The sequence below is a fragment of the Mesoplodon bidens genome (assembly GCF_964165515.1).
Source record: "Mesoplodon bidens genome assembly, chromosome: 8".
Lineage (NCBI taxonomy): Eukaryota > Metazoa > Chordata > Mammalia > Artiodactyla > Ziphiidae > Mesoplodon > Mesoplodon bidens.
The window spans coordinates 15,070,755-15,098,720 of record NC_138165.1 but is presented as its reverse complement, the minus strand read 5'-3'; the positions used below and the strand labels follow the sequence as shown (position 1 = coordinate 15,098,720).

General features: G+C 58.1%; 1 protein-coding gene across 4 annotated transcripts in view; it reads left to right on the top strand.

The window, feature by feature from the left end:
* GLI2 (GLI family zinc finger 2) overlaps nucleotides 1-27,966 on the top strand; it is a 247,474-nt gene that overhangs the window by 202,060 nt on the left and 17,448 nt on the right. For all 4 annotated transcript variants that reach the window (XR_014016466.1, XM_081242033.1, XM_081242031.1 and 1 more), the window contains exons 4-9: nucleotides 5,230-5,432; nucleotides 8,774-8,959; nucleotides 20,930-21,131; nucleotides 22,737-22,950; nucleotides 24,234-24,356; nucleotides 27,502-27,636. Coding sequence is in view for 3 of the 4 variants with exons in the window: in XM_081242033.1 (XP_081098159.1) it covers nucleotides 5,230-5,432; nucleotides 8,774-8,959; nucleotides 20,930-21,131; nucleotides 22,737-22,950; nucleotides 24,234-24,356; nucleotides 27,502-27,636 (1,063 nt within the window). In the remaining variant the exon portion in view is untranslated. The remainder of the gene's footprint in view (nucleotides 1-5,229; nucleotides 5,433-8,773; nucleotides 8,960-20,929; nucleotides 21,132-22,736; nucleotides 22,951-24,233; nucleotides 24,357-27,501; nucleotides 27,637-27,966) is intronic.

The window sequence follows — 27,966 nt, the reverse complement described above, 5'->3', positions numbered from 1 at the left end:
CCTTGAGTCTCTGCCCAGTTGCCAGAATTCAAGGCCTGGATGGGCCACGGTTAAGACCAGGGTCAGGATCCCACAGCCCACAGCGTGGAAATGGAAGAAAGGGAGGCTGTGGCTGAGGGGTGGCCTGAAGCAGCAGCTCCGATTTCACGGCATCTGCCTTGCCTGGTAGGTCCGACGGCACTGTTCTTGGTTCCCCAGCACTGGTAGCACCGCCTGTGTGGGGACTGTCTGTCAGGCGGGATGGGGCAAGCGTCCAAGAAAGAGCAGCTCTGGTCCCTGAAGGACCAGCCTTGAAGGGTGGCTGTGTTGCTGTGATTTCAGGGCTGCTGGGAAGGCCCCTGGTCCCTCAGATGCATTCCTAATGCTTCGAATTCTGCCATTTGAGATTCATTCCTTCGGCTGTGTTCGGTCTGTTAAGACGACAGTCTCCTGGGACATTTGTGACCCTGGAGCCTATCGGTCATTCACAGCACAGTGTGAGGGAGAGGCTCCGTCTCCCTCCTGAAAGCGGACTTGATTGTGCGTGGTGATGGGATGGGAGTGGGGGTGAGGATAGGGAGCTGGAGTGGGGCGGGGGATGGGGGGGTAAGTTCTTTACTTCCCCGGGGCCGCCGCCACCTCCCTGATCCTGCACCTGCCAGAGCCCCGCTCGCGCACACAGCGTCGACGTCGCAGTCATCAGGAGCACCCGCTTCTCTGCCGGGGGACGGGCCCAGGCTCGGGTCCAGACCTGCCTGGATTGGTTGTGGTTCCGATACTTGCTCTCTGAGTGACATTGGGCAAGGGACCTAGCCTTTCTGAGAGTGTTCTCATCTGTAAAATGGGCATAAGGTGCCTACTTTGTGGATTTTTAAATTTAGATTAGTAAACAAAATACATGCATGTGACCCTGTGGCAGCTGGCACCCAGTCTTGAGGAAATGCCAGGTCAGAGCACAGCTGAGCGGTGCCATGCAGAGGGGACATCTAAGGAGGCTTCCCAGAGGAGGTGTCTCAACAGTCGTCTGTAGCTGTGTTAATGGGCCTTGGGTCTTGGGTCCCGCAGGCCCAGGTCAGTAGACGCTCCGCACCCCGAGCTGGCTTGGTGCTGAAAAGGGAAGGGAAGGGGCTTAGTGCTTGTGAACCCCCTACCATGTGCCCAGCGCTGGCCTTTGTCTACCACCTGGAGAGGCACCAGAGAGGACCAGCATCCTGGCCGCGGCCACCCAGCTAAGTGGGAAGGATCGGGGTTGGCCCTATCCCACTGCTTCCAGATGCCGACCTGGGTCCCCCTGGACAGCCTCCAGAACCCAGCTGTGCTCTGCGTTGCCAGGACTCACCTTTGCTTCTCTCCCCCCTGGGAGGCTCTGCTGGCCCAGACCCCACTCCCAAGCCTGGCACCAGAAGGGTAGGGGCTGTTCCGTGCACCCTTTCATCAGCTCTGTTGTTACCTAACCCACCTTACTGCCATCGCTTATCGAATCTGCTTAGAGGCAGGCAGTGGCCTCTCCGAGCTTCCTGCTGTGTCACACCAAGGGGACAAGGAGTCCTCGACACTGTTCCCTGTTGGGGCAGCGAGAGCCTGGGCTGAGGGCGGCACCGTCCCGGCAGTGAGGCAGCTTGGGTTGAGTCCCAGCCTGCGTCTCCGGCCACACGGCTTGGGGAGGTGACCTCCATCTCTGGACCCAGAGCCCTCGTGGGTGAGGTGCACTGTTGGTGCCCGAGTTTTCACGTCTCCTCCCGGCGGCCATCAGGCTGGCCATCATCACGGGCTGCTGTTCTGAAGTCAGCATCCCTGTGGGGAGGGGCGTGGCCTGGAAGAACCTCGAGCTCCTCCCCGTTTCCTTGGAGGATAATGTGGTGAGAAGGGGATAACAGAGGTCACTCTCCTCCAAAGGATGGTAGCAGAGGTGTAGAGAGAAAAGTCCGAGCTCCTCAGCATGGGGACTCGGCCCCCACCTGCCACCTCCGGGCCCAGCTGCTGAGGCTACACTGATTCCGGCCCCGCCAGGCAGCCCCACAGCGGGGTGCACGTTGCCACGACAAGACCCCCTCCAGCCTCCTGTTTGGCCGGTGGGATGGGAGTCACCTTGGACAGACCAGGGCCACCATGTGCCCTCCATGTGTTCCTTTAAATCCCCACATAATCACTGGCTTGTCTTGTGGGGCCTTAGCTGTGGTCCTTGCACCCCACAGGGTGACGTGTTGCTAGGGAGGCCTGGCCAGGCCACTTAGGGCCACCAGCTTCAGTAACGCCAGGCTGCCCTGCCCTCGAACCTGGCCAGCATCTTGTGGGCCCTGGAACCTACCCTGCCTTGAGTGCCCAGTGGTGGACCAAGGCTCTGAGGACAGGAGACGCATCACACACTCACTCTTCTCCCCTGGACACATGGCCTCTGTGGCCCAAAGCGGAGCCACTTCTTTGGTCCCTGGCACTCAGTGCAGTTTCCTCACAGGTGGCCTGGCCTCTGATGGCGGCTTGTGAGTGAGGATAGCTGGAGGCTGTGACTGGTGGCGGAGGCTCCCTTCTGCCAGGCTCAGTGCCTGGTTCACAGATGTGTCAGCATGACTGGCTCTGAAGATACCTCTGAACACCTGCGGGATAACAGTTGCCTGCCAGATGCTTGATGCAGCGGTGCCTGGGACACGCCCTGCTCCCTGGTTGCCTGGGAGACACACCTGCCCACCTAAGGTGGGGCCCATGCCCCCCCGGGGGGAGCAGAGACCTCATGCCAGGGGAAGGGGTTTCAGGGAGAGCACCACTGACCACCGGGGTCCCTTGACCCAGGCTTGCAGGGAAGAGAAGGAATTGCCCCGACGAGGTATAGGGTGCAGGTAGGCCACGAATTGGCATGGGCGAAAGCACCACAGCGTGGAAGTGCCCCGGCGGGTTCATTGGATCTGTACATCCGTTGCAATTACATCTGCAAAAGCTCAAAAATAAAGTAGCAGAATGCATACACCCAGGCCTGTAGAGCAGCCTCTGAGCACGGAGCTTGTGTAACCCAGATGTTAAGACATCTGGATGTCACCTGTTTGGGTCCTGGTTCGCACTGTGTCATAAGCACAGTTTTCATGCCCTGTTGCACATAATCAGTAATTAGCTCTGGTGTGCTCCAGCCTATGGACAAGTCATGCCCTCTCTGAAGTAACCGGTTCTCACAGCCCCTTTTCACACATCTGACGTCAAGGTTTTGAGGGCTTCCCAGGCACATCTGGGTTTTGCCTTCAAAGTGTGGTACTAATGCTGTAATAACAACTCTCACTTATTGACTGGTGGCTGTGTCTCAGGCACCATTTGGGGGACTTTCATCCTCATGGCACCCCTAGGAAATGGGCACTGTTGTTATCCCCATTTTACAGATGAGGAAACTGAGGCTTGGTGAGGTTAAATTACTTGCTCAGCGTAACTGAGCTGATGAAGGTTAACGTTCTTTTGTTTAGTTTTTATTGAAATATAGTTCATTTACAGTGTTCTGTCAGTATCAGGTGTACAGCAAAGTGACTCGGTTTTATATATATATATATATATGTATATATATATACACATATATATATATACATACATATATACACATATATATATATACATATATATATATATATTCTTTTTTTTCTAGATTCTTTTTCATTATAGGTTATTACAAGATATTGAGTATAGCTCCCTGTGCTATACACTGGGTGCTTGTTGTTTATTTATTTTATGTGTAGTAGAGTGTATCTGTTAATCCCAAACTCCTAATTTATCCCTTCCCTTACTTTTCCTCTTTGGTAACCATAAGTTTGTTTTCTATGTCTGTGAGTCTATTTCTATTTTGTAAATAAGTTTATTCGTATCATTTTTTTAGATTTCAAATATAAGTGACATCAGATGGTATTTGTCTGACTTACTTCACTTAGTATGATAATCTCTAGGTCCATCATGTTGCTGCAAATGGAATTATTTCATTCTTTTTTATGACTGAGTAATATTCCATTGTATATATGTACCACATCTGCTTTATCCATTCCTCTGTCAGTGGACATTTAGGTGGTTTCCATGTCTTGGCTATTGTAAATAGTGCTGCTATGAATATTGGGGTGCATGTACCTTTTCAAATTAGCGTTTTCTCTGGATATATGCCCAGCAGTGGGATCACTGGTAGTTCTATTTTTAGTTTTTTAAGGAACCTCCATACTGTTCTCTATAGTGGCTGAGATTCTAATGCAGGTTGGTCTGATTTGAACACATATTCTTTGCACTGTGTCAAGTCACAGAGAGGCCCCTATTTTCTGAAAAATCGAAAATGAAATCTTTAGATTTGGTTCCAGTGACTTAGTTGTGCTTTCACGGCAGCTTCCCCCAGTCTGATTTTTACTTTAATATGGGCAAGTTTTGGAGTAGCTGACCTCAAAATACCCCTGTAACTAACATGCTAACAGCTGCTTGCAGGCCCCCGGGGAGCAGGCCTGTCCTTTTGTTGAGCTGAGCAGGTACCTCCTGGAGGGCTGACCATAGAGATGGGCCGCGGCCACACCAGCCCCAGCCCAGGGGACCACTCCAGGTGCGTGCCCGATTGTCAGTGGGCGTCAGAGAAGGGAGACTCTGGGAACATCAGAAGGAGTTCCATGTAAGGAAAGCCAGAATGATATTCCAAAATTTTCATGACGGCTCAGCGTTTCCAAATGCTCCTTGAATCCTGATCTTTTCTTGTACAGCCGATCCCGTGGCTGAGTGCTTCACTGCAGGGATTGTCCCACGGAAGCCCCAAAGTCTCCATCTTTCAGGGCATCTCCTGATTTCTCTTTTCCTCAGTTCTGTTAAGAAGATGAGCTCTTTGTATCTTCCCTCTGGTGTTAGTATTTTCACGGTCTGTTTTTCATACCAGTTGGTAGGATGCGGGCGTTTGTCCATTTCGTAGACTTACTTGTTAATGCGTCTGGTCCCGAGCAGCCACCGGGGAAGCAGTGGTGACAACTCGCAGAGGTGTGTGGCCTGCCGAGCTTGTGGTCCAGCAAATCCAGCTCTGTGTGTGCAGAATTCCATTACCAACATGAGACGGGTGGGTGGGCAGCTGCACCAGCCCCGGGAGCTCTCCACCTGCGTTTCCTGGCTAATGTATGAGATTTGAGACTCTGTATGAGGGTGACCAGGGGATGTTGGCGAATAAATAAAGGTGCAGCCGCCAAGGTTCTGCTCGTTGACGGGGTTCCCTGGGCATCCTCCTGGGTGGGCCACACCTTCTTAAAACGTTCCCCGTTGTCTCTGCAGGCCTCCCGCCCTGAGTGGCAGCCCGGTCATCTCGGATATCTCATTGATCCGACTTTCCCCACACCCTGCCGGCCCTGGGGAGCCCCCCTTCAACGCCCCACACCCGTACGTGAGCTCCCACATGGAGCAGTACCTCTGCGCTGTGCACGGCAGCCCCACGCACCCTGCCATCTCTGCGGCCAGGGGCCTCAGCCCTGCGGACGGTGAGTAGGGAGGGCCTGGGGCACCGGGGTGGGGGGAGAGATGCTAACTCTAATGCTGGTCATTCCTCAGCCGCTGTCCGTAGGATGGTCAGTGGCTGGCCTTCCTCCCTGCCCCCCATCAACAGTAGGTCTTTCGATAAATGAGCGTTCCAAGACAAGGGAACCAGGGATGCATTGGTTTTTGCACTCATTAAAGAACTATTCGTAGGACTTCCCAGGTGGCACAGTGGTTAAGAATCTGCCTGCTGATTCAGGGGACACGGGTTCGAGCCCTAGTCCGGGAAGATACCACATGCCACGGAGCAACTAAGCCCGTGCGCCACAACCACTGAGCCTGCGCTCTAGAGCCCGTGAGCCACAACTACTGAGCCCACGTGCCACAACTACTGAGCCTGTGCTCTAGAGCCCACGAGTGACAACTACTGAGCCTATGTGCCACAACTACTGAGGCTGCGCTCTAGAGCCCGCGAGCCACAACTACTGAGCCTGTGCTCTAGAGCCCATGAGCGACAACTACTGAGCCTGCATGCCACAACTACTGAAGCCCACGTGCCTAGAGCCCATGCTCCACAACAAGAGAAGCCACCACAATGAGAAGCCCCTGCACCACAACCAAGAGTAGCCCCCACTCGCCTCAACTAGAGAGAGCCTGCATGCAGCCACGAAGACCCAACGCAGCCAAAAATAAATAATAAATAAATAAATTTATTTAAAAAAGAACTATTCATAAACAGCCTTGGCATGCAAATTACATAATAAGAATGGTGATGTCTGTTTATTCATGGAGGTCCTATCTTAGGTGAGAATTACTTGGTTGCAAGATGCCAAAGTCTGCAGAAGCTGGTGTTAAGCAGAGTAGGTGTTGTGTCAGGGTGTCTCAGGGCCCCCCCCAGAGCAGAAAGAAGGCAGAGCTGGGCAGGTTTCTGTCTGCATCTCTGGCAGGTCAACGCATGGCCTCTAAATGGGACCCCAGCCCCAAGGCTCCGGGGTGACCACCAGTGACTTTGTTTCCCTCCTGAGAGGATGCTGGGTGGCCCAGCTCAGTCAGATGGCAACCCTGTTCAATCCATTTGAGACAGAAGAGGGCAGAGTCACAAAGAGAAACCAGACAAGGTGAATGGCTGCAGCCGCTGGACATGAAGACGTCCAGCCAGGATGGGGCCATTCGGAAATGGCCCTTCACCACTGCTCCTGGCCCTGAACTCTGCGTGGGCCCCCGAGTGGCCGCGACCAATCCAGGATGCCCCAAAGGGTGTGACGCATCCACACAGAGCCCGTGTCTCCTGGGAAGTGGACCGGAGCTCCCCAGCCTCTCCTGGCGATGCAGGCCAGGGTCCAGATGCTGCTCCTGCCTTGAAGTTCACACGTGGTGCAGCGGGCGTCATGGTGCCCTCAGGAAGATACGTCCACGTCCTAAGCCCTGAACCCGAGAGCGTGGCCTCACGTGGAAAAGGGCCCTGTGCCGATGTGATTAAGTTGGGGATTCTGAGTCGAAGAGATCATCCTGGATTATCCACGTGGGCCTTAAATCCAATGACAAGTGTCCTTATAAGGGACACATAGATAAGGAGACAACGCAAAGATGGGAGTGATGTGGCCACAAGCCAAGGAAGCTGGCAACTCCCGAAAGCTGGAAGAGGCAAGCAACAGGTTTTCCCCTAAAGCCTCCGGAGTGGGTGGCCCTGCTGACACCTTGATTTTGGACTTCTGGCCTCGAGACCTGAGGGAGAATAAAAATCCGTTTTCACAGCAGTTAGCAACAAGCCTGTACTAACTTGTTACAGCAGCCCGAGGAAACTAATACACACGGAGACGGGGCGGTCCTCTCGAGGCCTGGGTCAGGGAGGGCCCTGAGAGATGTCTGTAGGAGGCAGAGGGGTCCGCCAGACCAGCCTGTGTGCGTGTGTGTGTGTGTGTGTGTGTGTGTGTGTGTGTGTGGGCAACGGGCACTCAAGGAAGGCTTCAGCGAAGAGGCACAAGCCAGAAGGGGGAGGGGAGGGCATTTCAGGCACAGACAGGCCAGGCAGAGGCCGTGGGGCTGCAGACCAGGGCTGTCCCTAGATGATGCAGCAGGAGAGGGAGAGGAGGAGGGGGTGGGGGAGGCTGACTGCTTCCGTGGACCGGCTGCTTCCTTCTGCCCAGACTGTGTGCATCTCCTTTGACACCTGCCAAGACTAAGAGCAGGGAGGCCAGTTCCCGGGCTCTGGATTCAAACTCCCTGCTGTGTGGCCTTGAGCGGCATCTTTATCTCTTTATGTGCCAGGGTCCTCACCTGCTGAGGGGATCAGCTCATGGTGCGATGCTAGTGAAACCAGAGAATGGATGTGATCCCCTCAGCCCTGTGATTGCACCCACCCAGCGGAACGCCCCGCACAACGTTGGCTGATGCTATCTTTTTTTTTTTTTTTGCGGTACGCGGGCCTCTCACTGCTGTGGCCTCTCCCGTTGCGGAGCACAGGCTCCGGACGCGCAGGCTCAGCGGCCATGGCTCACGGGCCCAGCCGCTCCGCGGCACGTGGGATCCTCCCGGACCGGCGCACGAACCCGTGTCCCCTGCATCCACAGGCAGACTCTCGACCACTGCGCCACCAGGGAAGCCCTATCATTTTTAACAGTAATTTGACTGGTGGGTATTATTACCCCCATTTTACAGATGGAAAACTGAGCCAGCTCAGAGAGGTGGCACCTTCTTAATTTTGCACACCTGGTAAAAGCCAGGACCCCCGAGGGGTATGTTTGGTTTCCAAGCCCCCCTTTAACTAACACCACACCCCTGAGTGCCAGGCCCCCTCAAGATACTCTGAAGTTCATCCTCCCGGCCTCTTTGCTAAGCCCCGGCAGGGCTGAGTGCAGGACTGGAGGCGGACCGCCTGCCCCGGTTCTGACAGGCCAGGAGCTTTATCTGGCCAGGGCGGGCGAGCGCTCGCCTGCCATCCCGTTTTGAGTGCTGAGTGAGTCTGACCTGGCGCGCAGCTGTCTGGCCACCCTGGCACCTCCGACTGCATCTTCTTTTTCCTTTGGAGACTATGCCGGACCACGGACCCTGGAGCTCTGGGCGTCTGTGGGGCTGGGAGGAGGAAGCAGTTGTTTACGGCTCTGAGCAAGTGGAGGAATGCAATGCGCAGGCTGGGATCTGGCTGCCCCATCAGCAGAAACAGCCCCGCCCCAGCCGGCTGCTTGGGGCTGACCAGGGACGGCGGGGGAGGGGGACCCAGGGACCCGGGGGGCAGGGGAGGGCCGCAGGGCAGGGCCCGGAGGGGCCTCCTCGGGCCAGGTGCATGTTTCTCTTCTTTTGGGCCAGGTTCTGACAGTCTCTTCCTCTCCCTCCCTCCTGCCCACAGTGGCCCACGAACACCTGAAGGAGAGGGGGCTGCTTGGCCTCCCCGCTCCAGGCACCAACCCCTCAGACTATTACCACCAGATGACCCTCATGGCAGGCCACCCCACGCCATATGGGGACCTGCTGATGCAGAGCGGGGGTGCGACCAGTGCACCCCATCTCCATGACTACCTCAATCCAGTGGATGGTGAGTGCTGGGCCAGGGTGGGTGTGGGGAGCAGGACAGGGGCTGACGGCCCCCCTGAGGCCGAGGAGGGTGCTTGTTGCTCCTTTTGTGGTGTGTGGGGGAGCCCAGTGGAGGAATCTGGGCTTTACCCCAATCCCTGCCATGACTGCCGTCCTTGGGAGACTGCGTCTGAACAACACGCACAAATACTTAGTGAGTCATCACGGGCCAGGAAGTGTTGTAGGAACTGCAGTCACTCCAGGGAACCAAAGGGACTCATCTCTGCCTTCATGGAACTTACTTACAGCTTAGTGGGGAGAGACAAACAGTTCAGGAATGGGGTGAGGGCACTGGGTGGACGAGGGTGCCATCCTGAAAGAGGAGATCCAGAAATCCTTACTGAGAAGATGATATTCAAGCAAAGAATTGAAAGGGATGAGCCGTGCAGAAATAAGCCAAAGAGTGATACAGGCAGGAGAGACAGCCAGTGCAAAGGGCCTGAGGCCGCAGTGGGCCTGCTGGGATCAAGAAAAGCCCGGGAGGCCAGTGTACCTGGTACCCAGTGAGTGAAGGGTCAGTAGGGTAGGGCCAGAGTTCGGGGGCTGGCTGTGCCGGTCGGTCAAGGCTTGGTGAAACGTTGGCTTTCACGCAGAGTGAGGTGGGGCCCGTGGACGGGGTCGGACTGAGGAGGAATGAGACCTGACTTATTCTCAAAAGGAATTCCATTCTGGCTGCTGGTCGGAGAACAGATTTAGGGGCAGTGTGGAAGCAGGCCGTCCAGCTGGCAGAGGTGGGAGGAGCGGTCATGTTTCAGATGGACCTTGAAGGAAGAGCCACAGGATTTGTTCCCGGATGGGATGTTGAGTCAGGGAGGAAGAAAGGCACTGAGGAGAACACTGGGGCCTCAGGCCTGAGTGGTTGGAGGACAGAGTTGTCAGTAACTGAGCCGGGAGGCTGCGGGCCGGGCACGTTTGGGGCCGTGGCCGGTCGGGCGTTCCGGGGAGATGAGGTGCCTGGTGCCCATGAGGTACCAAGGCCCCCGCCCACCCCCAGCCATCCTCACAGCTGCTCTTCCAGGGGCAACTGCACCCTAACTGTGACCCAGCCCCTGGGGTCAGATGGAGCCCCCTATGCGGGGCAGAAAGCTAAAGACATCTTCCCCCCTCCCCAGTCAGCGCTGCTTCACCTGCCGGTCCTGGAGCTCATCCCAGAGACCCCCAGGGATCCAGGCCAGGCAGCGGGGCTGGAAGCCACAGCAAGGGGCCGGCAGGCGGCTCCTGCGGATTTATCCTCCTCAAGCCCTTTTTCACTCCCTGGTGGCAGGGAGCAGACAGAGACCTGCAGGAGACCTGCTGGGTTGCAGGCAGTCCCGTGGGGCCAGGCAGGGCTGCAAGACTCGGGGGGCGCCCTGCACCCCTCAGCCACCTCCCGTCCCCCGATGCTCCGCCCTGGGCTTCCAGTCCACACCAGCCACTGCAAGTCCACCTGATCGGCTGGATCAAAGCCAAGCCCCTCACTTCCTAAGGCCTGGCTGAGATCTCACCTCCTCCAGGAAGCCCCTCTGGATGCCCCCTCCCTCCCCTGCTTTCCTTGTGACCAACCAGGATTCTTGACCTCCTCAATCAATAGGAATTGACTAGAGGCCAGACAAGAAATTCAGACAAGGCTTTATGGGGGCTCCTGCTGCAGCAGGGTGGGGGGAGGGTGAGAACCACTAACAAGGTTCCCTTACTCGTTGGCTCCCTGAGGTGGGGTGAGCTGGTTCCTTATCTGGGGTGAGGATGGGGGTGTGTCAGGGGAGGCGGGGCTTAGGTGCTCCGCCCACCCCTTTGGTGGTGCTGAGTGCAGGGGGCATGCGCAGGACATGCTTTTGCTCCAGGCTCCTCAGAAGTAGCAGTTGGGTTTTTGGTCCTTCTGTATCTTGTTGTCCATAATTTGCCCCAACTGCACATATACACAAGTTGTTTTTAGTCCCTTATAGATTCTCTGTATTTTGTTGCTCAAGAAGGTGTTTGCCCAGGTGCCAGCACTGCAGCCAAGGGTCCCAGGTCCCACCTGTCTCATCGTCTCTGTGCCCTGCTCACCTCACACGTAGGGGCCACCTCCAGCGGTCCCTAAGCACCGCTCCCCTGCAGCGTTCCCTGCCCTCCCCCACAGGAGTGTCCCTGGGCAGGACCACGGCAGTCCTCCCAGTGCCAGCTCTGTGGGTTTTGTCCCGTGTGTCACCCTCATCCTGCCCTGAAGGGAAGCCACAGCACGACCAAACGATGCCACCAGAATCTGGTCCCTGGGTCTGTCTCGCCCCCGTGTCTTCCCCAGGTTGGTGTTTCGTCCAGGACGGGCACACAGTGTAGGGGTGCAGTGAGGCCTGTCGGCCCCCTGAGTGCGTAAATCTACATGCTTTTCCCTCTCCTCGCCTTAGCAGCCCTACAGGTGCCCCCCACAGGGAGCGGGAGGGCTCTGGGGGGGGACATGCACGCTTGCTACTCATCACAGTTAGAAACCAGACAACAGCGACAATACAGGGCATAAAGTTTGCTGCTGTTGTCCAAACGTCAGATTCCCCACGCGATGTCCGCCTTCCAAGGCCTCGGGCTGGGTGGCACCAGGCCAGCCGGGCAGACACGGAGAAGCCGTGGCCGAGGGGTCTGGTCAGGCAGGTGTCCCCAGAGGGCGGGAGAGGCCGAGTCAGCACCTGTGAGCGCCTGCTGTGTGCACCTGTGAGAGCATCCAGGTGAGGTCTGCCTGTGTGCCGTGCCTTTATGTACACTCCCCGGGTGACTCCCCTCAGCCCCCTTCCGAGGCCAGAATGACCGTCCCTGCCGTAAGGTGGGCTCCCTGGCGTTGCCAGCATCCACAGACTTGCCCAGGCCGCAAGTCAGGGTTCCAGGCGCCGCTCCGTCTGTCACCAGCATCACGGGCTCTCCCTCATGCACACCACCCCAGGCAGCACAGCACATCTGAGGGGCCCCGTGAGCCATGGCCTCGGGGAGAGCCCAGTGGGCAGAGCAGCTGGGCTGGAGCCAGCGTGCTGCAGGGATGGTGGTGCTGCGGGCAGGTCTAGGCCACGCCGGCTTGAGCTGCGTCCTCGCTGGGACAGCTGGTACTGCTGGGACCCGGCGGGGCCTGGACAGTGATACCCTGCCTGCTGTGTGAGCGTGGCTCCGTGCCAGATTTACAGTGGGTACTCCACGCATGCTGGTTCCCATCTCTTTCCACCGGTATCCTTTCCCTCTTTCAAATCTACCACCTTCTGCAGGGTTTTGTCTGCCGATTGCCGGCACCACCGTCCACCCCATGTTTGGGCCCCATGCCACACCTCCTCCTGGACACCTTTTCCTCACCACCAGCCCACCACCCCCCCAGGCCAGCCCACCCAAGACCTGCCAAGTCTGCCTTCTCAGCACCCCTGCCGGCCATCCAGTCCTGTGCCAGCTCCCAGCTCAGCTTCCCTCCGCCCCTCCCATCACCCTCGGGGTGAAACCCAGACCCTAGCACATGGCCAGCGGCCTTCCCTCCAGCCTGTCTCTCCCCACCTGCGTCCCTGCGCCCGTCCACCGTCCCCGCAGGCTGGCCTCGGTCCGTCCCGTCCCGCACCGGGTCCCAGGACTCGGGTCAGCCAGCACTGCTCCCGGCCACCGCCCGCATCAGCTCCCCTTGGGCTCCGCATCTCCCCCCGCCCACCTGCAGGACCCGAGGGGCCCCAGCTGTAACTGGCTGGCCCTTCTGTCTTCACGGACCCAGAGCCCCGCAGGTCCAGGAGCACCTGCCAAGGAGCAGGGCTCTGTGTTTGTCGGGGGGTGGAGGGAGGGAGGGAGGGAGCTGCAGTCACAAAAGAACCCGGGGTAGAAACATGCAAACTAATCGGAAGAAACTGCGAGGCCAGCAGCTGTCGGCCTGCAGGGAGCCTGGAAGGGGACGGGCAGCTTTGTTCTGGGGCGCTCAGCGTTTGACAGTGTCTGGGCTGAGCATCTGACACAGGGGGGTCGGGCGGTGGTGAGGAGGTGAGCTCCCCATGGGCGTGAGAACCGCCCCGATGAACTCAGCGCAGCCCCCGGCATCCTGTCTCCGCCTTGGTCTTGAGGGTGTGATGGGCTTCAGTCGCAGAACAGAGCTTCACCCCCTCCAGCCTTGGTCTGGACGGACACATGGGTTTCTCGGGCTGAGGTGGGGGTTGGTGGCGACCCGGGGATTTTCACAAACCCCTGTGAACATGAGGAACAAACCCCTGTGAACATGAGGAACGGGGATTTTCACAAACCCCTGTGAACATGAGGAACAAACCCCTGTGAACATGAGGAACGGGTGGTTTCTTTTCCTTCGTTCCCCATCACTTACCTCCAAGGAAATCAGAGTGAGGTCCAGCATGAATTCCTGTATTTGTCGTTACTTGGTTTTTTTCCAAACCAGTTTCAGCCAGAACTTTTGCGTCCACTATTTAAAGTTTTAGGCATTGCTGTGCAGCTCCGATGCCTACGTGGCCCCGAGAGACTCGGGCCCAGGCCTGCGCCTGGCTGAGCCCAGACCTGCCTCTGGGTGTGTGTGTGTGAGGGGGGTCCCTGGCCCCTCCCCTCCTGTGAACCGTGGGAACTGGGAAAGCCCACCAGCTCTGGTGTTTTCGGCTGATCCCAGCTGCACGGGTCTGGGGAGAGATGCTACCGGGAGGCCTCTGTCCACCCCGTGGAGGTGTGAGTGGGTCTTCCAGTCGAGTTTCTTTGTGCTCAGACTCTCACAGGGATAGGTGTGCAGGCCTGGGGCCCGGGCAACGGGGCTCACGGGACCACCTGGGAAAAGGCCCTGAGGCTGTGAGGACATGTGTGTTCACGTGAGGAAGCTGCCCATAAGCGTGATGGGGACACGTAAGCTCTCTGCCCGTGCAGGGGCCCTGAGAGTTGGTGCGGAGTTGGGGAGACTCCATGTGTGTGTCTCTTCGCTCTATCTTTTTCGTGCACACACGCACACACCCTACCTACATACCACATACACACCCACACCGTAAACACGCACACACCATACACATGCACACTCACTCCTCATTCATTCATGAATGAGGGTATTTACTGAGCACCTACTACGTGCCAGGCATGGTGCCAGGTGCTAGCAACACAGCATGCCAAGCCCCGCTCCCGCGGTGCTCCAGGGGGGCTGCTCTGTGGAAGCTCCCTGTCACGGCAAAGAACACCTGTCCCGAGTCCTCAGCACCCGCACTTCACATTCCAAGAGGAGGCGGAGCCATGGGGGAGAGAACATCCCAGGGGCGATGAGGGTCAAGCTGGGGTGAGGAGGCCAGGGGCACCTGGCTGTGAGGAGGCCTGGGGAGAGGGTGTCAGGAAGGCCACCAGCTCCACATCCAGCAGAGCAGTGTCCCCAGCCCACCCGCTGGCAAACCACCCGCGGTTTTACCTTAGCCAAGTGCCACCTACACGGTAACTTATTTAGTCTTATATTTTTAAGAGACTCACCTTAAAATAGAACTTTATTTTTTTTTCTGAAGTGGGAAACCCCATAATATCTGGGGAAGATGTCCCCGTCTGTGTCTCCGCGACGCCTAAACGATCTCCTTTGGGTCGTGTGTGTGTCCTACGCTGGGGAAGATGCCACAGCCTTAGCGGCAAGGCTGGAGTCGGAGGGGTTCTTGCTGAATGCAAAAGCCAAGCCCTCCGTCCCCCGCAGAGCACGGGGCCGGGCTGTGGGCGGGACAAGGGGCATCTCCAGCAGAAGCCACCCTCCCTCTGCCGGGAGCCTCCTGGCCTGCAGGTGGTCAGTGAAGGCCCATTGCCCCTGTTCTTTAAGGAGTGATGCGGCTTTGGAAGGTGATTGATAAGCAGTCCGGGGATCCGAGGTTATTCTGCCTACTGGTCCTCCAGAGGGCGGGGAGGTCACTGCTTGTCACTGGGGCCCTAACGTGGAATTTTCTCGCGCGATGCCGTCGAGTATTGGTGATTTTTTTTTTTTTTTTTCTTTTTTTTTTTACGGTATGCGGGCCTCTCACTGTTGCGGCCTCTCCCGTTGCGGAGCACAGGCTCCGGACGCGCAGGCCCAGCGGCCATGGCTCACGAGCCCAGCCGCTCCGCGGCATATGGGATCCTCCCAGACCGGGGCACGAACCCGTATCCCCTGCATCCGCAGGCGGACTCTCAACCACTGCGCCACCAGGGAGGCCCAAGTATTGGTGATTTAACGACGGAGCCGCAGCCGCCGCCCCCCGCCCCACCATGCTGAGGAGCTTGAAATGTTTCCGAGTGAAATGTTGTGTGCTTACAGCCCGTATTTCCTACGAGCTGTATATTTTATGGTCGTATTGACACTCACTTCACTCGGGTGTCGCCTCCGTCTGACGCCCGTTCCTTATGCTGCCTGCGGGTCCGGGGAGGTCTCAGGAACCAGTTACACTGGTCACGCCACCGAGGGGCAGGGGAGCTGACGGAGGGGCTGCCAGAGGCCCCGTTCTGGGAGGGTGTCCGCACCCAGCCTGCCGACAGGAGGGAGACGGGGGGCACGGTGCCAAGGGCAGGCTCAGGCCGAATGGTGTGTCCGGCTCACCTGGCAAGCCTGCCCAGAGTCTCGCGGGACAAGCGTTACGAAGTCACTTTCCAGTTGAGGGGCCTCGAACCCAGAGCCCTAAGTTTCTTTGTCTCCATCACAGACCTGGGAGATGCGCTCGTAGGCCTCAGCCCCACACCTCTGGGCTCCAAAGCCTCGGCGCTTTCTACTCCCCCGCAAAAAGGGGGTGTGAACAGCTGAGTCTGGGCCAGGTCAAGGCCCTCAAGCTGAATTTCCTTAGAGCATCTCCTTAGTGAGTCCAGAAACGATCTGGGCGAGGGGCTGGGCCATGCAGGAATGCTTCCTAAGCAGTGGGGATCAGGGCTCACAAGCCCTGCCACGAGGCTGTGCCCTGCCGTCCCCAGGGAAGGCGCGTCCCGGCCCCGGGCCCACAGGAGGCCCATCCGGAGCTGTGGGCGCTATGCTGCTCGGTAGTCCGTAGTGACCCTGAGGTGGGCACTCTGGGCGCATCTTCTGGGTGAGGAAACAGTGCAGAGAGGTCCAGCGACTCGCCCAAAGACACCCAGTTAGAGCTGGCAGGCAGGGTCGGAACCTGCGTCTGCCCGGGTCCCGGGCCTGTTTCTGCATTTCCGACTATCCCAGGGACAGAGATCGCCCTACCCCCACGAGCACTCTGGGACTACCTGGGGTAACCCTGCTTTGGTAGTGTCTAGTGATCCTGCCCAAGAGCCACAGGTACCACTGCCATCTCCCACCAAGATGCTGAGCCCCAGGAGACGGGGCTGAGCATCCTTGCTTGCGGCTCCCCCAGCATCAAGGCCCGTGCCTGGCAAACAGACTGCTGCAGGAGGGCCCGATGGGTGTGTGAGCTAACGCGCGAACGAGCGAAAGAAAGAACTAGCGGACAAAACAGCGTCCAGGTCAGGTGGCGTCTGGCGTTTGCCCAGGTGAGGGCAGGCAGGTGGCTGGTCACCCAGCGGCTGTCTGCTCTCAGAACGGGGGTATCCACAGATGAATGGACATGACGAGTCTGCCAATCCTGGTCATAAATCACAGGAGGAGCCACGGGAAATGAGTGCCAGGCTTTTCTTTCTATTTAGTAATTTATCAAGGGAAGAGGCACATTAATAAACATATTTCCCTTGAGGGGAGGGCATAACAGAGATGAATATCACTGTCAGGTCTGGCCTGTTTCGTCTTGTTAGGGGCACACGAGAGGGTGGGAATCCAAATATTAGTAGCAAAATCTTTCTTTAAGTGTATTACGAAGATGTGTGTGTATTTCTTACTTTGTATGATATTAGATCTATCCCCCATCTTGTATTTTCCCATTTACCACTCAGTTCGTAAGTAACAGGAATCTTCTGGAAGATTCACTTTTATATCTCGGAGTTGCCTTTAAAGTGAGGATGAACAAGGAGTGAACCCAGTAAATAAGAATGAAGAAGCTTGGAGGACACCCGGATAGGCGGACGAGTGTTTAGAGACAGATGTCCTCCGCTGTGGCTCAGTCGTCTTCTCTAGATTTGCTGCCCTTTTCCCCATTATTAGCTCTCAGCTCACCCTGCTCACCAGAGAGGCCTCCTAGCCCCTAAAGAAGCCGTGTTCATTCACAGTTTCATTCTGGAAGATCTGCTGGGTTCAAGGCACTGTCCGTGGTGCTCCCCCTGTGTCCTCAGGACGTACCTACCACACTGCCCCCATTGTGCAGATGGGCAAAGAGAGGCTCAGGAGGCTGAGTAATGCACCCCAGGGCAGCAACTAAGTGTCAGGCTGTCTGTGTGCCCCCACTGGGTGTGTGTGTGTGTGTGTGTGTGTGTGTGTGTGTGTGTGTGTCCCCGCCCTGGGCCCCTGCACCCAGGAGAGCCCTCCCCTGATACCTACCCTCCCCACCTGAGCATAGGCAGTGCGGTGGCGGTTCTGGTGTCCACCTGCCTGCTTTCCTATCATTCTCTACTTCCCCCAGCCACGTGGCCTTGGGCAAGCTACTTGTCTTCTCCTTTGTAAGATGAGGCTCATCATAGTTCCTTCTTTATAGGACAGTTGTGAAGATTAAATGGCTTTATACTTGAAAATGCTTAGAACAGTCCCGAGCATTCGCAGGGCACTCAGTAAATATGACTCTGGATGGCTGAGCATCCACTGTCCCTTGACACACCACGCCTCTGCCCCATACCCGGCTTTTGGCAACTCCTATTGGACTCACCACCGAGCCAGCCGGATCCCAGTGCTGGGATATAACGGCGAGCAGGGGGACCGAGTCCCTAGTTCACAGAGGCGGGAGAAACAGAAGCAACCAGACATACACAAGCAGGTGCGAACTCCCCCGAGCTGCACCTATTCACAGAGGGGGGACCGTGGTGCCCTGAGAGCATCCCAGGGGGACCTGCCCAACTGCAGGAGGTCAGCGATGGTTTCTTGGGGAACGTGATGACCCTGCTGAGGGCAGAGCGCTGCAGACAGAAGCAGCAGTATGTGCAAAGGCCCTGTGCAGGAGGGTGGAGAGAGGGAGTCAGGGGCACCCACGGAGCCACCGGGTAAGGCACGCTGAGGACTTGTGCCTTTTTCCTAATAGCAGTGGGAGCTCTAGAAAGGTTTGGGGTGGGCAAATGCAAAAACATGATCTGATTTGGCCGCAGTGAGGAATGTGTATTGGACAGCAGTTAACTAAGCGCCCCGGGATGCCCCAAGCAAGTGGGGGGCTGGGCTGGTGGAAGTGGGAGATGCAACTGTGAAGGAGGTGAGGAGGGGGAGGTGTCAGGCCAACTCCCGGGTCCCCCCACTCTGCTGCTCTACGGGTGGCGGGCGCCTGCCGAGCCCAGCCCTCCAGGAGATGAGCAGGGTGGGCTGAGCTGCGGCTGCCCTCAGACGCAGGAGGCCAGGTAGGCAGCTGGCTGTCAGGAAGTTCTCTATCAGAGCCGCTAAAGTGAGGACTTAAAAGCTGTTTGTGGTGAGAGCGTCTTCCTGGCCCCGCCTCTCCCCTCCTCTCTGAAGGTACACTCAGGACAGAGGAAAGCCGCACAGCAGGGCTTCTTTGGACCTTGGTCCAAATCCTGCCCTTGAGCAAGTCGCTAACCTCCCCAAGCCTCATTTTCTTATCTGCACAGCTGGGTTTGCATTTGGGGGGGCAGTGATGGCCGTTCATTGCAACAGTGGATCTGAATGTCACTAAGGGGTGGCTGTCGCTGGCTGTTGCTGGTTCCGTGCACCAGAATTCAGAAGCAGGGACTTATCCAAACACCACACCAAAGGGACACACGCTGTCTCTAGTTGCTGATGGGCCAGGACACATCTCTGCGGTCCGGGATGCTTGTTCAGATGGGTGGTCATGTCTGCGGCACAGCCCAAGAGCCGGCTGGGGAGGGGCTGCTCCGTCGGACCCTGTGAAGCAGAATGCGGTTGTGTGACCTTGTGTCCCTAGGCGTGTGGGCTGGGGTCCTTCCCGCCGCAAGACCAAGGTGGTGACACGGCCCGAGTGTGTCACCTGCTGGCCTGGGTGCCAGCCGTGCTCCCAGGCCCCTCTGCGGGGCAGAATGAGCTGGTGTTCACCAAATGGGAGCACCTTCCGTGAACCCACCGTAGCTCTGCTTGCTAAGAGATCTGTAAGCCCCAGGCCTCAGAACCCAACAGAATCAACGGACGGCCAAAAACAAATATGTTCAAGGGAAAGAATACCCTGAGTAACTCAACCTTTTCTCCCAGCTGGGAGCTTTCCCACAGGCGCTTCATCCTTTCTGGTTAAAAACAAAGTCTGTGATTACACGCGTGCACTTGTACAGACATACGTGCAGGGTACTCACCCGGGGCAGCTGGTCTTGGACCCAGCATCCTTCATCCACAAAGGAGATGGTTAGCAAAGAAGACCCCAGAATCCCCTTCCAGCCGGAGGATTCTGGTGGCCCAGCCTTAAAGGGGCTTCCCAGATTTGCCAGCCAAGGATGGGGTGGGGGGAGGGCTGGGCGTGGTTGCCCCCCAGGGCAGGGGGCAGTGGGCAGGGGCTCGGCCGAGGCTGCTCCTGTTGGTGGTGGTGGGCTTTCTAAGGGGTCGGTTGGTCCTGGGAATGCGGGCCCAGAGAGTCACAGGGTGTCGCTCCTGCCCTCAGTTCTCCTGCAGTGGTGGAGACAGCCCACTGACTCGCAACCCCGCAGCCAGGACACCCTGCGTCTCCTTGGAGGGGGGGACCTATGGGGTCTGGGCAGGGCTGAGCAGGCAGAAAGGAGGAAGGCGGGCGCCACGAGCCCGGGAACCGCCGAGCGCGGCTGTGGGTGCTGATGCGCTCTTCAGCACAGCCCTGGAGGTCGGCACTCGGGGACCCTTTACAAAGAGGAAACGGGCCCGAGGAGGGTCTGGGCAGGATGGGGACCTTGGCATGTGGATTCTTGTCCAGCGATGTGGTCAGACCATTTCTCGGCTGCTGTGTGCCCAGAGGCGAAACCAGAACCCTGGTTGGGAGAGGAGGGGCCGCCAGGAGGAGCGGTCTGGGGCCCCTGGTCCTGAGGAGCGGGGAGCCCGGTCTGGGGGCAGGCCCTCCTCCCTCCCTGCAGCTCTGTGTGTATGTGTGGGGAGGGGGAGAGCGCGCCCACGGGCAGTCGGGTAGGGCACCGCGCGCGTGCGTGCACGCGTGTTTAAGGCAACAGGTCCCCGAGCCCAGGTGACTCCAGAAGGGAAGGGCCTCGGTGTTGGAGAGCCGTCTGTGCGCTGCCAGGCTGCCTTTTGCCGTGGCATCCTGCGTCCTCCCCACCCCAGACCGACCAGGAGTCTAGGGCCTCTGCTTGGCGAACGTCCGATCGGGGCATTTCGGGGCGATCCTGGTCGCAACGTGATCCGTGACCCGGGAGCACGTGACTCCTTTCCCTCTCCTTCCTGTGGAAAAGTCACCCGCTGGGATGCTCTACAGCAATAAAAAAAGGTGCCGGTTCCTGCCACGCACAGCTGCGTGGAGAAACCTCACCGATAATGTCGGACGAAAGAAGCTGTTGGAGAAAAAGCATTGATAATTCCATTTACGTATAATAGACAAATACGCAAAACAGGCAACGCTAAGCTGAGAGTGAGAGGCCAGGTTGGTGGCTGCCCCGGGGAGGGTCCGGATGGGGCAGGGGGGCTGCTGGGCGCTGGCCGGGCCGTGCTTCTTGGCCCGCTGCGGGCTTCACTGGTGGGTTCCCTTTGTGAGAGGCCACCGAGCAGTTCACCTACGGTTTGTGACTTGGCTGTTGTGCCTCAGGCGTTGCTGGACCCGGTCTCGGCCTCTGCGTGCCTAACAGGAGAGGCACTAACACAGATCCTCAGCACACCAGGTGTGGACCAGGCCCATCATACAGATGAGCAAACTGAGGCCGAGAGAGTCCCGTGCCCCAGAGCCGCCAGCTGGACAGGGGCGGATCCGCAGTGCCCATCAGACTGTCCCCACCCCCAGTCCCCTTCCCCCATCACATCACCCCCACAAGTGCGGTCATGCTGACGGGCCTTGGCTTGGCTGTCCTGCAGTGTCGCGTTTCTCCAGCCCCCGGGTGACGCCCCGCCTGAGCCGCAAGCGGGCGCTGTCCATCTCCCCGCTCTCGGACGCCAGCCTTGACCTGCAGCGCATGATCCGGACCTCACCCAACTCGCTGGTGGCCTACATCAACAACTCGAGAAGCAGCTCGGCTGCCAGCGGCTCCTACGGGCACCTGTCGGCTGGCACTCTCAGGTGAGCCCAGCCCACGAGCTGGGGCCAGGAATGGGAGCTGGGCTGGGGCCCAGTGGAGAGGGTCCCCGCTGACCCCCTGGGAGAAACACAGGACTTGTTTTGGGTGTTTTTTTAATTGAAATATAGTTGATTTACAGTGTTGTGTTAGTTTCTGCTATACAGCAAAGTGACTCAGTTATACACATACATACATTCTTTTTCATATTCTTCTCCACATGGTTTATCATAGGATGTGGAATAGAGTTCCCTGTGCTCTACAGTAGGACCTTGTTGTTTATAGGACTTGTAGGTCAGTCTACTTGCGACTATTCTAGGAATTCAAAACCAGTAGTGATGACATTGAAACATGCCAACATTTGGGTACATCTTCATGGGACTCTTTTTCACCCACCAAGTGATTTTTAGTAAACCTTACCGGGCCTGTCGTGAAAAATTCCATCATGAAGTCAAAGGGGACTTTCCTAGTATTTCAGCAGTGTCACTGACCAGCACTGGGACCGCTGGAGGTGTGACACTGGCTTGGCCTGCACATCTCTGGGCTGGCAGACGTCTCCCTCTGTGGTCACAGCACACGCAGACCTCACCATCACCGCCCACCCTGTCCCCTCTGTGCAGCCCTTGACTCTTCAGAGGACTCAGACCCCAGCCAGCTTGGCTGAAACCCATGTCCTTACCCTGGCCCTCCTGAAGGAGGCCAGGGTTAGAGGAGCTTAGGAATGCCAAGAGAGCTCAGCCCAAGGACCCGGGGATAAGGGATGATAACAATTATATCAGTTATCTTTTGCTGTGTGACAACAAAACAAAAACAAAAACAAAAAAAACCCCGCAGTTTCAAACAGTGAGCAGTTAGCCTCTCGCACCATTTCCGAGGGCCAGGAGCGTGAGACTGGCGCAGCTTCAGGTCTCTTACGACGCTGCAGTCCAGATGTTGGCCAGGGCTGTGGTCACCTGGAGACTTGACTGGGCCTGGATGTCTGTTTCCAGGATGGCTTGCCCTTGGGCCTGTTGGCACAGGCTTTAGTTCCTCTTCACGGGAGCCCCCTCACATGCTGCTTGAGCGTCCTCACAACATGGTGGCTGGATCCCCCTCCCCCCCCACCCGCCCCCAGAGGGAGTGACCCCAGAGAGCAAGGAGGAAGCCACGGACGGCATCTTCTGTGACTTAGCCTCGGAGTGTCCTGTTCTGGAAAGAGTGGCCCGTATGCAGGTGGCGTGGTAGAGCTCAGAAGACAGAGGACAGGGGGAACCGGCATGCTCGGGACACACTTCCTGGACGAGGGGGCAATAGAACGGGGTTCAAATAGTCGGGGAGCATCAGCGATGCAGGGGCGCATCTCAGGCGACAGAGCAGTGAAGGGCCAGGGACAAAGGCTGCGTCCTGGGGCAGGGCCTGGGGGCTCCGCACAGAAGTGGAGGCCTGAGACGGCCGGCAGTGGGGAGCCACGGGTGCTTGAGTGGGTAAAGCCACGGTGACGGGGCAGTCGGCAGCGTGCCCATCCCGACCCCCGGGCAGGGTCCTGTCTGCCCAGGAAGCGTGAGCCTCACAGAGTCCTGCCCCCACGCCGCCCCGCCCCTCTCCATCACCTTGTCTGCCGTTCTCTGCAGCCCGGCCTTCACCTTCCCCCACCCCATCAACCCCGTGGCCTACCAGCAGATCCTGAGCCAGCAACGGGGCCTGGGCTCGGCCTTTGGACACACGCCACCCCTGATCCAGCCCTCGCCCACCTTCCTGGCCCAACAGCCCATGGCCTTCACCTCCATCAATGCCACGTCCACGCAGCTCAGTAGCAGCAGCAACTGTCTGAGTGATGCCAACCAGGTAGGTGGGGACGGGGGGCGGGGGGCCACCAGGTACTCATCCGCACCGAGCGAAGGCCAATCATGGCCGTCTCATGCCAGGAACCTGTGGAAGGACTCTGGGCACGGGTCTGGCTGGCACCGTACCTCTGGGCAGAGGCCACGTGATCAAACGGGCCTCGGGCTGGATCCCCAGTCAGGAGACCGGGGCTGGGTCCTCACACTGCCCTCACGCACCGTGGGCCAGCAGCCAGCCTCAGTGCTTTGGCTGCCTGTCCGATAAGCATAACGACTAAATGGAGAAACCCTAGCATTCAGAGTCAGGCATCATACAGGGACCTCATACACAGCATGTAACATGGATGGCTGAAACAGGTAATTAACATTGTACAGCTTAGTTTGAGAGCATGAGTTTACCCAAGGCCATCTTATGTGACCTTCCCAACGGGCTTTTGACATGCCCGGGCCGGCTCGCAAGTGCTTGGCGTGCTCGGTGCCATGAGCATTTGATGAATGAACAAAGTCCTGTTTTGCAGATGAGGAAATGCAGTTGGAGTCCTAGAGACAGTATCAGATAGTAGGAAGGGCGCAGGCCTCAGAATCAGATCGTGTTTTGAACCCTGACTTACCTGAAAGCTCTTTCAGCCTGAGCTCACACGCCTGCAGAGTGGGGCTGCCACCGGTACGGGGTCACTGAGCCTGGGCCCACCTGGGTCCTGGTTAGAGCTCACGATGACTGTCCTTGAGGTGAAGCAGCTGCCCAGGCCACCCAGCTGGCAGGGCAGAGGCTGGAAGTGACCACGTGCTGGGGAGGAAAGACCAGAGGCTGTGTGGTCTAGCAGCGGCCCTCTTCTAGAAAGTTCTCCCCGGGGCTCCAGGCGGCCACCTAGCCCCTCCCCCAGGCGGTGGCTGTCGGCTTTTGTCGCATCCCCTGACACCGCAGCTCTAACCCACGGGTCCTGAGGAGCCAAGCTCTTCTGTCCTGCTCCCTGGACTGGCCGGCCCTGTTGTCCTCAGACCCAGAGCCACCCCTGCCTGGGAGGGCTGAGGGGGCATTTCTCAAAGAGAGAGTCTCTGCTCCATCTCCGCTGGCGGGGGGGTGCTGAGTGGTAGGGAGGAGGGTGCTGACGGGCCCGGCCCTGGGCTCCCCGGGCTGTGCCCTGGGCACGAGGACCAAGCTGTGCAGTGACTCAGTTTCTGAAACTGCAAGCACAACAAGTGTTGGCCCGGATGGCCTAGTGCAGAGGGTCCAGGGTAAAGCCCAAGCAGAACTTTGGGGTGCCCCCCTGTGCTCCCCTCTCCCAGAACAAGCAGAGCAGCGAGTCGGCCGTGAGCAGCACCGTCAACCCCCTCGTCATTCACAAGCGCAGCAAGGTCAAGACCGAGGCCGAGGGCCTGCAGCCGGCCTCCCCTCTGACCCTGACGCAGGTAACCTGCTGGCTGTCCTGGCCAGGCTCGAACTGGGGCCGGGCCTTGTCTTCTGGGGCAGGTGCCTTGTGGCCATGACCCTGTTGAGAGTGGGTGATGGACGGCTGCCTGCATGAATGAATGAATGAGTGAGTGACTGGACCCAAGAGGGCGGGGCAGGCACGCCAGGAAGCTCAGGGAGGACCAGAACTTTGTCCCCAGCTCCCCGCACCCACCTCACACGTGCTCATCAGACGCCTGCCTGAGGGGGAGGGGGGAGGGAGGGGAGGGAAAGGGAGGTGGGGGAGGAAGACGGAGGGGGAGGGAGGGAGGGCTGCAGCTGTCTGTCCCCACATCACAAGCCCCAGGCCAACTGAGTTGCTCACAGCCCCTGAATGGCTCAGCCCCCCTGCCTCTGTGCCCTCTCCCTGGAAATCTGAACCCCACCCTATTCCCTGAATAGTAAGACTCACATCTGCCCAGACACCCCCCGCCCCTCCCCGCCACCCAGCTTCTAGGTCACTGTGTCTCCTGCGCTGCACGGTAAGCTTTGGAGAGGTGGCATTTGGGAACAGTGCCTGGTTTGGCTCTGCGTCACCGGGTTTGCCTAGGGCCTGGTGCGCAGCGGCTGAGAGGGAACATTCTCTAAGGACTCACGCACATTTGAGGGGGTGAGTGTTACAGTGCCTGGGAGGGGAGGGGGGACAGTTGCTGGCGGGACGGCGAGGAACCGAGCATCCCGCAGCCCACAACGTGCCTGTGGCGGGGCTGAGACCCTAGTGCAGGTGTCTTTCTTTGGAGAGCCTGCCAGTTATTCCAACACCAAGCCGACAGGCACACAGCCCCAGCTCCAGGGGAGGGGGCGGCATGCATGCTGACCTCTGGGGCAGGCCTCTCGTGGTGGCCCGGCCTCCACCCGTTACTGCGGAATCCGCAGCTATGACACCACGGGTCCTCGGGGCCTCTGGCCCCCGTCTCCCCTACATCTGCCGGACCATCCTTTATCAAACCTGTAAACCATAGGGCGTGCTCCAGGCACTTAATTTTGATGAAATATTGGGTTGTGTTATTGTCAGGCAAACAGAGAGGTTGGTGACAAATTCTTCTCCCCTCACTGACACCAGAGCATCTCTGCGTGATGCATGGTTTCCACGCGGCTGGCCATCATCAGGGGCCGTTGAAATTGATGAGGACGGTGAGCATCTACGGGAGATAAACTCACTGGAGCCATGGGGCCAGGGCTGCGGGGAGGCGCTCAGCACCGGGGAGCCCCCTGCCCCGCCCCATCAACCCGGGGGGCTGCAGAGCCCACCCTCCTGCCCAGCTCCGCTCCTACCTCGTGTCATGGAAGGACAGCCGTTTATCACGAGGAGGTTGTCACCGTGTCACTCAGTGTCCTGACTCTGACCTGACTCCTTTGCTCCCTGACTCATTTGCAAGGTGGACAGGCTTGCTTTCTCTTGGCAACAAATGCAACAGAACAAATCCCTTCTCAGCTTCAGCCCTCGGGTTCCTGGGCTGGGGTGCTGCTCGGCTGGAGGCCCAGGCCCACCCACCGCCCCTGCACTCTCCTCGGATCATGTCCGTGTGACAGCTTCTTCCCGTCTTCTCTGAAATAAGCAGGGCAGGCAGCTTGAGGAGTAATACGTCTATTTCCAGTTTTTCTGCAAGTGCAGAGGCATTAGGGGGCCCCAGCCCTCCCACGGCTGGAGATTCGGGAAAGAGGCCTTCCTGCCCCTGCTTTTAATGTGGACCCAGTACTGCCCGGGGACTTACTGGACAACACGTCGTTTTCCTTTTCCAAAACACGTGCATTAATTGTAAGGTGCTCTGGGAGACGACACTCAGAACCCACCCCCTGGAGAGACCTCTGCAGCCCCAGTGGAAAGCCAGTCTGGGGTGCCAGTCCGCACCGGCCACAGGGTGGGGGTCACAAGGCCAGTTTCTGCTCCGAGAAGTGGACTCAACTTCAGGAGGGAGGCTGAGATGAAGGCTGCAGTCTCCGCTTCATTGAGTCCCTGTAGCCTTTGGGAACTGGGGTGCCTGTCTCTGGGGAGAGGGTGTCTGTCCCCCCTTAGCCTGAGCTATAAATGCTTTCCCCCGAGGCTCTTCTGAAAGACAGACATTCCTGCCATTTTAGAAATCGTTGAGAAGTAAAGCAGGTCCCCCTAACGTCTGCCCCTTTGCCTGGCTTTGCTCTGAGCCTGCCCCACAGGCCAGGGGATACTGGGGAGGCCTCGGCCTGCTCTGGAGGGCCTCGCCGGGCCTCCTTCCCAGCCTGGCCATCTGTGCCTCTCCCCAGGTCCCCGTTCCTGGTAGCACTCAGCCTGTCCCATGTGCCTGGCTTGGAAGCTGCCCCTGGCCAGCTCTGTTGGCGTCCGCTGGGATGGGGGGGCTTGTGGGGTTGACCCTCAGTCTGTTGCTGGTTTGGGAAGAAAAGCCTTTGTCCTCTTTGAAAGGAATTTTGGGTGCCTGTGATCAATGGAAGACCCATCTCAGGGGCCTTTCCTTTACCTTGAAACGGGCATACGTGGGCCCCATCGTGGCCAGGAGACATGAGCCCAGATCTGGGCAGCCTCAAACTCACTGTGTCCTGGAGGGAGCCGGTCGGCCTCTGCTGGAACGTCAGGGTGCCTGGCTGTCATACCAGAATACAAACACCCGCATTTTAGGGCTGTTACAGGGAAGCCCGATGGCTGGGAGAGTATGTGAGTGCCATGTGTGCCCTTGGGAGGAGGGGACAGTGTGAGGGTAAGGCCAGGCCAAAGCGTGTGGAGTTTCCTCTTGCCTCCAGACAGGAGCCGACCCCGCACACACTCTAAATACAAATGCCTGCCGCCCCCCTGAGCCTGGGGGGCCTGCCCCGGCTCTCCCCAGGGAAACCCCACCAGATAAGCAAAAGTCACTGCCGTCCTGTCTCCTGTCCTCCTTGCTATGGCCATTGACCCAGGATTGATGGGACTCCGTGTGGATGACCGGCCAGCATGTGTGCATGCTTGTGCGTTCATGCCTGTGATGTGTGTGTGAGCACGGGCATGGCCCCACCTAGACCAGCCCACAGGTCCTCAGCACAGCCTTCCCGGGGCTGAGAGTGACCTTCCTCAGGGCCAGGTGGCTGGCTGTGGCTCATGTGTGTGTGCCCTGCACCCCCCCGCCCCCACCCCAGGAGCAGCTGGCTGACCTCAAGGAGGACCTGGACCGGGACGACTGTAAGCAAGAGGCGGAGGTGGTCATCTACGAGACCAGCTGCCACTGGGAGGACTGCACCAAGGAGTACGACACCCAGGATCAGCTGGTGCATGTAAGCCCCCGAGCACCGTGGCCTGCCTGCCGGGGCCCAGCCTAGGCCCCTGTTAGAGAGAAGGGGCTCCCGGAGATGCCTGGGCCACCTCCTGTGCAAGTGGAAGGCGTGATTAGTTACCTAGGCCGTGCTTGTTTCTAAAAGGGGACTTATAAGTACGTATGTAGTACAAGAGATTAACAAAAATAATGGAAAATTAGAAGGAAAGGAACAATAAAATGAAGCCCAAAGTAAAGGTAGTATTAAAAACCAAGTGCTCTGAGCTTGGTCTTTTTTTATTTTTATTTTTTTCTGGAGCTTCCTGGCAGCCAATGCAAAGAGGGAAATAAG